This window comes from Lolium rigidum, chromosome 4, assembly GCF_022539505.1.
Source record: "Lolium rigidum isolate FL_2022 chromosome 4, APGP_CSIRO_Lrig_0.1, whole genome shotgun sequence".
Lineage (NCBI taxonomy): Eukaryota > Viridiplantae > Streptophyta > Magnoliopsida > Poales > Poaceae > Lolium > Lolium rigidum.
Genome location: NC_061511.1, coordinates 80761433 through 80774237, shown reverse-complemented (window position 1 = coordinate 80774237; position 12805 = coordinate 80761433). Strand labels below are relative to the sequence as shown.

The following is a 12805-nucleotide window of genomic DNA, read 5'->3' as shown; positions in this document are numbered from 1 at the left end:
AAACAAATAGAGAAAACTGAAGAAGAAAAACAAAGGAAAATGCCAACAATGCTACACTTATGCGCTCAGGCTTACCCGATCTGGCTACGGGATTTCGTGTAGAAAAGCCAGGAGGATCATGGGCCTATAATTATGGATCGTAAAAAATCTGAACCAACCCGCTGATTCCACCTCATCCCGTAAGTTTTGTCCGTAAACCCTATTCTCCGCTCATTGCGGAGGAAAGGTGGGTCGCCGCTTAAGGCAAGCAGCTATGGGCCGGGCCCATTTAACGAAGGACTCATTTTCGTTCCCTTCAGGTTTTGGTTTTTTTTCTTCCGATTTTCAGGTTTTTCAACGATTTTCTGTTTAGTTTATTTCGAACCTTTTCAATTTATGAACTTTTAAAAATTTCGAACTTTTTCGAAATTTGTTCAGATTAAAATTTGTTCAAATTTTCAAATTTGTTCAGATTTTGAAATTTGTTTAGATTTAAAATTTGTTTAGATTTCAAAATTTGTTTGGATTTCAAAATTTTTAAAATTTGTTCATATTTTAATTTTTAATTTTTTTCAATTTCTAATTTTGTTTATGTTTGAAATTTGTTCAAAACTGAAATTTGTTCAAAACTGAAATTTTTTCAAAACTGAAATTTGTTTAAAACTGAAATTTGTTCAAAACTGATATTTGTTTAGATTTTGAAATTTATTTAGATTTTAAAAAATATTCTGTTTTGTAGATGTTATTTTTTAAAAAATAATTATAGAAATTTCAGTTCTCTAAAACTTCAGATTTAAAATGCCTTAAAAAAACAGATAACAGAAAAAGAAAAGGAAAACGAAAAAGAGGGACTACCTTTTGTTGGGCCGCATCAGGGAGGCCCATAAACAAGATGCTTCAGGCGGGAGGGAGGCTCCCTCCCGCTTAAAGCGGGCAATAGGAGCTCCCCAAAAAATGGGGAGCTGCTTTACACCGACCTGGTCGGTGTATAACAGCCACCGACCACCCCCCAGGTCTTTGTTGGGTCGGCCCACGATTTGCTGAGACTGGTTTGCTGTGGATTCGGTGCGGACGGGCCGGCCCAAGTTTGTTTTTCTTTTTTCCTTTCTCATTTTTTCTCCGTTTTAAATCTAAACAGTTTCAAATTTGAACAAAAATCGAATTGAACGATTTTCAAATTTGAACAAATTTTAAAAATTGAACGATTTTTCGAAGTTGAATTTTTTTTGAAATTGAACGATTTTCGAATTTGAACAAATTTCAAAAATTGAACGATTTTTTGAATTTGAATAAATTTTGAAATTGAACGATTTTCAAATTTGAACAAATTTCAAAAATTGAACGATTTTCGAATTTGAACAAATTTCGAAAATTTAATGATTTTCGAATTTGCACAAATTTCGAATTTGAACATTTTCGAATTTGCACACTTTTTGACTTTGAACATTTTTGAAATTTGAAATTTTTTCAGTTTGAACAAAAAGAAGAAAGAAAAACAAAATAAGAAAGAAAACAGAAAAGAAAAAGGAAAAAAAATAAAAAACGAAAAAGAAACAGAAAACCCGAAAAGACACAGCGAACTGGGCCTGGCCCATACCCGACCAGGGGGTGTGCGGTGGCCCGTAGCCACCGACCTGGTCGGTGTATAGGTTTTCCCTAAAAATGTCGTAAGTCTAGCATTATTGGGAAAATGTTGCCCTTGCTAATGGGCTGGGGCAGCTCTATCCCGCTCTGAGCCCGCTCGCCCCCGCATTGAGCAGAGAATAGGGATCACCCTGACGTGATGCCTTGTCTGTTTGCTGGGTTTAGGGTCAGCTTTATGGGTGAAGCAACTTGCAGAATACCGTATGCGTGAATGAGATGAACCAGACGCCTTTGCCATGGTGATTAGATGCGTAATGTCAAACGATCCTTAATTGGCATGCATAAGTACGTACCTACGGTAGAGCCTCTGACTCTCTCTTGTTAAGTTGTTAATGACCTTGAATTTTGAGAGGAACGTGACGAGATTACCTACGACCGCCGACACCAATGCGACCATTCCCGTCAGCGTGCCGCCGTGGCGGCAGGGCCTGCCACTTGGGGTCGTTAATTATTTGCATGTTCAGCCAAGTCAACTCATCACTACGTTGTCATGGCGGCTAATACTTTGGGTCGGAATTAGAGGCATCTACATCAAGATGTGGTGTTTTCATGGCGGCTAATCGCAGTATATGCTTCCACACCATGCAATTAACGCGGTGCCTTCCGCAAAATCTTGCCATATAAGTACTTGCGATGGCGAAGTATCCAACATACTGCTTGATAAGCTGCCTTCCATCCATGGAGATGATAAGCGTGGGTTTTGCCCTAGCCTCGGCGCTGTTGGAAATAAGCCACGGCATCGTGGCGGGTGTGTCCAGTGTGCGTGCGTGTGTTCTGGTTCAGGTCCGATGCTGGTATGTAGCCGCGTCGGAGTCGTTAGCGAGAGTAGCGGGGAGCAGCTGAGCGATCCGTTGGAGCTGACCGTGTAGTGCGCGTGGTGGCGCGCCGTGCGCGCGGCCTGGCGAGCGGATCGTGCAGCGCGTGGGTGAGTGGAGCGCGGCGTACGTGCGCGTCCGTACTCGCTGTATAAAGCCCCTGTGTACTGCTTGCAAGCTGAGCCAGCTGAAACGATTAAGAGAAAGAATAGGCGTCTGTGCGCCGTGGCCGTACGTGCGGCCGGAAAACCTTGTGTCTTCTTCTACCTCAAGTCCGAGAGAGAGAGAGAGCACCGGCGTTTGTCGCCGGAGGGGCTGGTTCGGCGTGTGTCGCCGAGGCCAGCCCCATCATGCGCTCGTCCTCTGGTTCATCGCGCCCATAATCGTAGCCACTACCCGACTGAAAAGCAAGCAGCTGCCTCCCGGTCCACGGAGCCTCCCGATAGTCGGCAGCCTCCTCCGCGTCATGGGCACTTTCCCGCACCGGAGGCTCATGGACCTCTCCCGCCGGCACGGCCCGCTCATGTTCCTCATGCTGGGCGAGGTCCCCGCCGTGGTGGTCTCCAGCGCCGAGGGCGCGGAGGCGGTCATGCGGACCAACGACCTCGCCTTCGCCACCCGCCCGCGAAGCACCACGCTCGACATCGTCTCGCGCGGCCGCAACGGCGTCATCTTCACCCCCTACGGCGACCACTGGCGCCAGATGCGCAAGATCTGCGTCGTCGAGCTCTTCAGCGCCAGGCAGGTCAGGCGCATGGAGTCCGTCTGGGCCCACGAGGTGGCCCGCCTAGTACGGTCCTTCGCCGGCTCCGGTGGCGGCGTCGTCAACTTCAGCGAGACCATGTACGCGTTCATGAACGATCTCATCGGCCGGGCGGTGTTTGGCGGCACGTGCGCGCAGGCGCAGCAGGCTGAGTACCTCCGGGAGTTCTCCAGGGCCATCGAGCTCGCGGGAGGCTTCCTCTTAGTCGACCTGTTCCCCTCGTCCAGACTTCTCCGGCGGTTCACCACCGGCGTGCGCCAGCTCACCTGGAGCTTCGGCCGCATCCAGCACATCATTGGTGAGATCATCACCGCACGGAGGGCGTTGCGCGCCCACGACCGTGCAGCCGCCGGCGACCAGGACCTGCTGGACGTGTTGCTCAACCTGCAGGAGGAGGGCTCCTTGCCAATCCCTCTTACCGCTGAGATCATAGGCGTGGTCATCTCTGTAAGTTCACACTTTTTTTTTTGAGAAAGTAGTTTCTCTTGTTTTTTCACTCAAACATTAATTTGATCGCTCTCATAAGTATATGCGGTGGTGCTGGCATTAATTGGTCTCTCATTTCTCACCACTCTACAACTGCAGGACATATTTGGCGCGGGTAGCGGGACATCAGCATCTGCTATGGAGTGGGCTATGGCGGAACTCTTGAAAAACCCTAAAATTATGGCCAAAGCACAGCTTGAGGTTCGACAAGTGCTAGGTCCGAACCGAGATATCATCACCAACAATGACATTGGCCAACTTTACTACATGAGATTGGTCATCAAGGAGATCCTTAGGTTGCATACTATCACCCCTTTGCATGGTCCTCGAGAGGCCAGAGAGGACTGTGAGATCATGGGTTATGTCATTCCTAAAGGCACCAAAATTATCGTCAACACATTCGCGATTTCACGAGATCCCAAGTACTGGGACAACCCAGAAGCGTTTAACCCCGATAGGTTTGAGGACAACCAACTCGACTACAAAGGCGCAAACTTTGAGTACACCCCCTTTGGTGCTGGGCGCCGCCAATGCCCTGGGATCTTATTTGGTATGTCGACTATGGAGGTTACATTGGCAAATCTTCTCTATCACTTCGACTGGGTACTTCCTGATGGAATAACCCCAAAATCAATGGACATGACTGAGAAGTTTGGGCTCACCATGGGTAAAATGTCCGACCTGCAGCTAAGAGCTATTCCATACGCGTTTTCAAAGGAAGCATAAATGTATGTTTATATGTTTGCCAAAGCATATAATTATATATATATATGTGTGTGTGTGTGTGTGTGTGTGTGTTTACACTTTGTTGAAGTAAATCTTGTTAAATTTACATGTTTGCATGCATGTTAGGTTTGCACCGTCAGCCTGGTGACATGGAAGATGTGTTATTATGTGGCATCCAACTGTGATCTACCCATTGTCTAGTGGAGCAGGAAGCTTAGTGGTGTGAGCCTCATTTGATGTTTCTAGCCCACCTTATTTGTAACAAGAAACTCTGTCACCGGTAAGTAAGAGTACAAAACATTTTGGCGGACTAGCTTAATATAACCTGCCAAACTCGCCTATAATATGGTTGGAAAAACTAGTTCATAGATGAAAAGTTGTACTATCGGCACCGAGAGAGAAACATATTTCAGGTTTTTGCCTCGAGCTGCTGCTTTGCTGGGCAGAAGCTGGTACTGATCTGGACATGCAATGGCATGGAAAAAAAGGGCACACCAACTTGTGGCAAGTTAGCCTACTAGCATAATGAACTACCACATCTCCAACCTCGAAAAAAAAGAACTACCACATCTGTCTTGGATGTCAAGATGCATATTGAAAATGGTGACGTTGCTACAAATCAGTCAAATCTTATATGGCGATCTCAAGCATCTTCAGATCTGAAACATGGATGCATTACTACAATTATTTCCATTCAAAGAAAAACACTTCACAACAACAAGAAATGATGAACATGTTCTAAATAATTCTCTCTAACTCAATGTTAACTCGGAAGGACTAGAGTAACTCAGTCACGATTCTAGTCAACCTATGTCACATTCGCATTACAATCACTTGTGGAGAAGAGGCCTTTCGTCCCAAACCCCTGGGAGCAAATGTCCCCGTTTTGAACCAAACCGGTACCAATGGGGGCATTGGTCCCGGTTCGTTCCGCGCTGGGCGACCCCACCCATTGGTCCCGGTTCGTTTGGACCCTTTAGACCCGGTTCGTAATACCAACCGGGACTAAAGAGTGGCCTCTGGGGCAAAAGCCTTTAGTCCCAGTTCGTATTACCAACCGGGACTAAAGGTCTAACCTTTAGTCTCGGTACGGATTACCAACCGGGATTAAAGGGTTTTCTGGGTTTTTTTTTTGGCTTACATCAGTGGTTGGACTTCATGTCTCAATAAGTCCTTTCTTTCACATTCCGATGGCCTTAGGATCAATCACTAGGGATGTATTTGCGCATATAAATTGCTACACCTATCTATGGCTTCTCTCTAGAAGAAACACTAAAAAGACTATAATGAGCTTCACTAATTATGACAACCACACAAATGAAATAGCAATTTGTCTGAACACTTGCTCTCTTGAGTTACTCCACTTCCCTTCCCTTCATCTCATTAAATTTTACTTTATTGCACTTTACTTGTCTTGCATTTTAATTTCAGCACTTATAGTTTCTAGGAAAAATCTCTACACACACACCATTCACGGTGGGCAAAAAAACCGATGACCGAAACCGAAAAGACCGAGATCGAACCCGAAAAGACCGAGACCGAAATGATCGATAAAGAAATTGGGTAGAAAATTTTATAGACCGAATTTAGTTTGGTCAATCCGGTCATTTCTTCCAAGTAACCGAATAGACCAAACTGGCCGAATTTTACGTGAGACTACCCCAATCTTTAGAACTGTGTTATGTGCGTGAGATGTGGTATTCTTGAATATTGATCAAACTTCTCTAGGATTGTTACAATTTTGTTTAGATTGTTCAAAATTTATTATAGTCAATTGATAATAATATATGCAATCAAAAAACGTTCAAAATACATCTAAAATGTTGCCAACTTTTTACTAAATAATATCTAATATTTGTGTTGACAACATTGACCATGATGTTCGGTCATGACCGAACCCGAACCCGAATTATTGGGTACCCGAATTTGTCGGGTAGTTAAACGAGCAAGTATATTTTGGTCTTCATTTTTTTATGACCGAATTCAAATAGACCGAAATACAAAAACCAAATAGTCGGTCATGACCGAATGCCCACCCCTACACACCATATCTCCTAGCTTTGCATAGAAGGCCATATAAGTAGGTTAAAGGGCTTAAGAGAATATATTGTTTACCTTCAGCTCTTCGTGGGTTTACCCGGTTAGCCAATTTTTAGATTCTCAAAATTCCAAATTAAACTATGAAAGCAGGAAGATTTTAGTTTTTGCTAGAAAGTCAGGATTTTATATTTTTAAAATTTTTAATGCGTAAAGATTACTATTACTTAACCATAAAGTTAGCCATTTTTTAGATTTTCAAATTTTCAAAGTTTGGCAAAACAAATATTAAAAAAATTAATATTAAATAACAATTATAATACAAATTAAAAAATTAATATTTATAAAAAAAATATTAGAATACAATTGTCACAACATGTTATTACGTCATTAATTTTGTTTATTAAAATAATTATTTGGAATTCGAACAATAAATAAGTGTGACATGGACCAACATGTTAATAGGATTGATATGATACTAGTACCACAACATGCGCGCGAAGCACTTGGAAGCTGGACAGGAAAGCAACTTGGAAGTTAAGCGTGCTAGTGCTGGAGTAGTGGGAGGATGGGTGACCGAGTGGGAAGTTGGACCAAGGGTAAGAAATTTGACTAGAGATTAAGCGTAGTTAGAAATTAAGTGTAGTTAGAGACTAAACTAGTTAAATAACTGAAATACTAGAAATTTTGGAAAAAAATAGGAAAAAAGGAGCGAAAAAAATTGCATAACAAAATGGATTAAAAAATTTAACGAAATAATCTTTAGTCCCGGTTGGTGTTACAAACCGGGACTGAAGATCATTTTCTCGACGCACGCAAGCAGCCCACGTGGCGGGACCTTTAGTCCCGAATTATTGGTCCCGGTTCCAAAACCGGGACTAAAGGCCCTTACCAACCGGGATTATAGGCCCTTTTTCTACTAGTGAATTATTTCAGTATGCCAACTCCCAAGAAAAAAATTGAAGTCATTTGCATAAAATGACCATAATGGTAGTTCAGAGAGTCAGCGGCGATGCGGTGGATGAACGTAAGTCATCATCGAAGAACTCACACCTAAATTAAGACCTTCTTGATGAAAGTTTGTCCAAATGAGTAGATTTTTGTAGGGTCATATATTCTACCCATGTCATGACTCCATGTCAAAATGCTGAACTTATGACCATTTTAGATATGGATTTTATTTTTTCAGATGAACATTTAGAGGAATTACAGCTATCAAAGAGTGTCTACAAAGTATTATTCACCAACGTGATTCAAGGTTTTGATGGTATCATGGTAGGCAGATTTGTGAGGTTAAATTTTCAAAAACTGTTTGCTATTTTAATTTTTTTAATGAATTATTCCAAAAATAAAAGTTGACGAGTGTATGTTCATGATGGCGTGTATTTCACACGTTCGTTGGGCAACCCCAAGAGGAAGGTATGATGCGCACAGCAGCAAGTTTTCCCTCAGAAAGAAACCAAGGTTTATCGAACCAGGAGGAGCCAAGAAGCACGTTGAAGGTTGATGGCGGCGGGATGTAGTGCGGCGCAACACCAGGGATTCCGGCGCCAATGTGGAACCTGCACAACACAACCAAAGTACTTTGCCCCAACGAAACGAGTGAGGTTGTCAATCTCACCGGCTTGCTTGTAACAAAGGATTAACCGTATTGTGTGGAAGATGATTGTTTGCAGAGAAAAGAGTAAAAACAAGTATTGCAGCAGATTTGTATTTCAGTATTAAAGAATGGACCGGGGTCCACAGTTCACTAGAGGTGTCTCTCCCATAAGATAAAAGCATGTTGGGTGAACAAATTACAGTCGGGCAATTGACAAATAGAGAGGGCATAACAATGCACATACATGTCATGATAAGTATAGTGAGATTTAATTGGGCATTACGACAAAGTACATAGACCGCCATCCAAGTGCATCTATGCCTAAAAAGTCCACCTTCAGGTTATCATCCGAACCCCTTCCGGTATTAAGTTGCAAAGCAACGGACAATTGCATTAAGTATGGTGCGTAATGTAATCAACAACTACATCCTCGGACATAGCGCCAATGTTTTATCCCTAGTGGCAACGAGCCACGAGCACAACCTTAGAACTTTCGTCACCTTGTCCAGGTGTCAATGCGAGGCATGAACCCACTATCGAGCATAAATACTCCCTCTTGGAGTTAAGAGCAAAAACTTGGCCAGAGCCTCTACTAATAACGGAGAGCATGCAAGATCATAAACAACACATATGTAATAACTTGATAATTAACATAACATGGTATTCTCTATCCATCGGATCCCGACAAACACAACATAGAGTATTACGGATAGATGATCTTGATCATGTTAGGCAGCTCACAAGATCCAACAATGAAGCACAATGAGGAGAAGACAACCATCTAGCTACTGCTATGGACCCATAGTCCAGGGGTGAACTACTCACTCATCACTCCGGAGGCGACCATGGCGGTGTAGAGTCCTCCGGGAGATGAATCCCCTCTCCCGGCGGGGTGCCGGAGGAGATCTCCAGAATCCCCCGAGATGGGATTGGCGGCGGCGGCGTCTCGGTAAGGTTTTCCGTATCGTGGTTTTTCGCATCGGGGGTTTCGCGACGGAGGCTTTAAGTAGGCGGAAGGGCGAGTCGGGGGCGACGAGGGGCCCACACCACAGGGCGGCGCGGGCCCCCCTTGGCCGCGCCGCCTTGTGGTTTGGCCACCTCGTGGCCCCACTTCGTATGCTCTTCGGTCTTCCGGAAGGTTCGTGGCGAAATAGGCCCCGGGTCTTTGTTTCGTCCAATTCGAGAATATTTCGTTACTAGGATTTACGAAACCAAAAACGACGAGAAACAACAAGCGGCTCTTCGGCATCTTGTTAATAGGTTAGTTCCGGAAAATGCACGAATATTACATAAAGTGTGCATAAAACATGTAGGTATCATCAATAATATGGCATAGAACATAAGAAATTATCGATACGTCGGAGACGTATCAAGCATCCCCAAGCTTAGTTACTGCTCGTCCCGAGCGAGTAAAACGATAACAAAGATAATTTACTGAAGTGACATGCCATCATAACCTTGATCATACTATTTGTAAACATATGTAATGAATGCAGCGATCAAAACAATGGTAATGACATGAGTAAACAAGTGAATCATAAAGCAAAGACTTTTCATGAATAGAACTTCAAGACAAGTATCAATAAGTCTTGCATAAGAGTTAACTCATAAAGCAATAAATCAAAGTAAAGGTATTGAAGCAACACAAAGGAAGATTAAGTTTCAGCGGTTGCTTTCAACTTGTAACATGTATATCTCATGGATAGTTGTCAACATAGAGTAATATAACAAGTACAATATGCAAGTATGTAGGAATCAATGCACGGTTCACACAAGTGTTTGCTTCTTGAGGTGGAGAGAGATAGGTGAACTGACTCAACATAAAAGTAAAGAGAATGGTCCTTCAAAGAGGAAAGCATCGATTGCTATATTTGTGCTAGAGCTTTTATTTTGAAAACATGAAACAATTTTGTCAACGGTAGTAATAAAGCATATGAGTTATGAAAGTTATATCTTACAAGTTGCAAGTCTCATGCATAGTATACTAATAGTGCCCGCACCTTGTCCTAATTAGCTTGGACTACCGGATCTTTGCAATGCACATGTTTTAACCAAGTGTCACAATGGGGTACCTCCATGCCGCCTGTACAAAGGTCTAAGGAGAAAGCTCGCATTTTGGATTTCTCGCTTTTGATTATTCTCAACTTAGACATCCATACCGGGACAACATGGACAACGAGATAATGGACTCCTCATTAATGCATAAGCATGTGGCAACAATTATTATTCTCATATGAGATTGAGGATATATGTCCAAAACTGAAACTTCCACCATGATTCATGGCTTTAGTTAGCGGCCCAATGTTCTTCTCTAACAATATGCATGCTCCAACCATTAAGGTGGTAGATCTCTCTTACTTCGGACAAGACGGACATGCATAGCAACTCATATGATATTCAACAAAGAATAGTTGATGGCGTCCCCGAAACATGGTTATCGCACAACAAGCAACTTAATAAGAGATAAAGTGCATAAGTACATATTCAATACCACAATAGTTTTTAAGCTATTTGTCCCATGAGCTATATATTGCAAAGGTGGATGGTGGAATTTTAAAGGTAGCACTCAAGTAATTTACTTTGGAATGGCGGATAAATACCATGTAGTAGGTAGGTATGGTGGACACAAATGGCATAGTGGTTGGCTCAAGTATTTTGGATGCATGAGAAGTATTCCCTCTCGATACAAGGTTTAGGCTAGCAAGGTTATTTGAAACAAACACAAGGATGAACGGTGCAGCAAAACTCACATAAAAGACATATTGTAAACATTATAAGACTCTACACCGTCTTCCTTGTTGTTCAAAACTCAATACTAGATGTTATCTAGACTCTAGAGAAACCAAATATGCAAACCAAATTAGCAAGCTCTAAGTATTTCTTCATTAATGGGTGCAAAGTATATGATGCAAGAGCTTAAACATGAGCACAACAATTGCCAAGTATCAAATTATCCAAGACATTTTAGAGTTACTACATGTAGCATTTTCCAATTCCAACCATATAACAATTTAACGAAGATGAAACTTCGCCATGAATACTATGAGTAAAGCCTAAGGACATACTTGTTCATATTCTAAAGCGGAGCGTGTCTCTCTCCCATAAAGTGAATGCTAGGATCCATTTTATTCAAACAAAACAAAAAACAAAAACAAACCGACGCTCCAAGCAAAGTGCATAAGATGTGACAGAATAAAAATATAGTTTCGGGGGAGGAACCTCGATAATGTTGTCGATGAAGAAGGGGATGCCTTGGGCATCCCAAGCTTAGACGCTTGAGTCTTCTTAGAATATGCAGGGGTGAACCACCGGGGCATCCCCAAGCTTAGAGCTTTCACTCTCCTTGATCATATTGCATCATACTCCTCTCTTGATCCTTGAAAACTTCCTCCACACCAAACTCGAAACAACTCATTAGAGGGTTAGTGCACAATAAAAATTCACATGTTCAGAGGTGACACAATCATTCTTAACACTTCTGGACATTGCATAAAGCTACTGGACATTAATGGATCAAAGAAATTCATCCAACATAGCAAAAGAGGCAATGCGAAATAAAAGACAGAATCTGTCAAAACAGAACAGTCCGTAAAGATGGATTTTATTAGGCCACCAGAATTCCTCAAATGAAAATGCCCAAATTGAATGAAAGTTGCGTACATATCTGAGGATCATGCACGTAAATTGGCTTAATTTTCTGAGCTACCTACAGGGAGGTAGACCCAGATTCGTGACAGCAAAGAAATCTGGAACTGCGCGAGTAATCCAAATCTAGTACTTACTTTTCTATCAAAGACTTTACTTGGCACAACAAAACATAAAACTAAGATAAGGAGAGGTTGCTACAGTAGTAAACAACTTTCAAGACTCAAATATAAAACAAAAATACTGTAGTAAAAACATGGGTTGTCTCCCATAAGCGCTTTTCTTTAACGCCTTTCAGCTAGGCGCAGAAAGTGTATATCAAGTGTTATCGAAGGGTGGTGCATCTACAGCGGGGTTTGGAGTTTTCTCAACCATGCATAGTATATTGGATACATAAGTTTCAGCGTCTCCCTTTTCATTAGTCTTGGGCTTGCTACTCTCATCGAACAAACTTTTAGGAACAAGCCAAGCATAGTTATGTTCTAGTGCATCATTCATAGCTAGGAGTTTACATGGTATTGGTGCTTTGATCTCCCCACCATCATTAGCATTATTAGTGCACCTTATCCTATCCATGTCCATTTTTTCAAGGAGACCAACAAAATTAGTATGAGAACCAAGCATATTAAATTTAGCAAAGACCTTTCTAGCCTCTCTTGCTAGACCACCAAATTCTCTAAGAAGGGTTTCTAAAACAAAATCTTTCTTTTCCCCCTCTTCCATATCACCAAGTGTAAGAAACATGTGTTGGATTATAGGATTGAGATTAACAAATTTAGTTTCCAACATGCGAACTAAAGCAGCAGCAGCAATTTCATAAGTAGGAGCAAGTTCTACCAAGTGTCTATCTTCAAAATCTTCAACGGTACTAACATGGGTGAAAAATTCTTCTATATTGTTCCTCCCAATTATAGACCCGCGTCCTACCGAGTATGTTTTTTGTGGTAAAATTAAAAGGAAACATGATGAAATAAGTAAAGCAAATGCAAGTAACTAATTTTTTTGGTGTTTTTGATATAGCAAACAAGATAGTAAATAAGGTAAAGCTAGCAACTAATTTTTTTGTGTTTTGATATAAATGCAGCAAACAAAGTAGTAAATAAAATAAAG

At 42.0% G+C, this 12805-nt stretch overlaps 1 protein-coding gene across 1 annotated transcript; it reads left to right on the top strand.

The window, feature by feature from the left end:
- Positions 1 to 2256: 2256 nt before the first annotated feature.
- Positions 2257 to 4413, top strand: LOC124647294 (desmethyl-deoxy-podophyllotoxin synthase-like). Its single transcript, XM_047187256.1, has 3 exons — positions 2257 to 2417; positions 2493 to 3648; positions 3787 to 4413. The coding sequence occupies exons 1-3, from the start codon at positions 2257 to 2259 to the stop codon at positions 4411 to 4413; spliced, it is 1944 nt and encodes a 647-aa protein (XP_047043212.1).
- The last annotated feature ends 8392 nt before the right edge of the window (positions 4414 to 12805 follow it).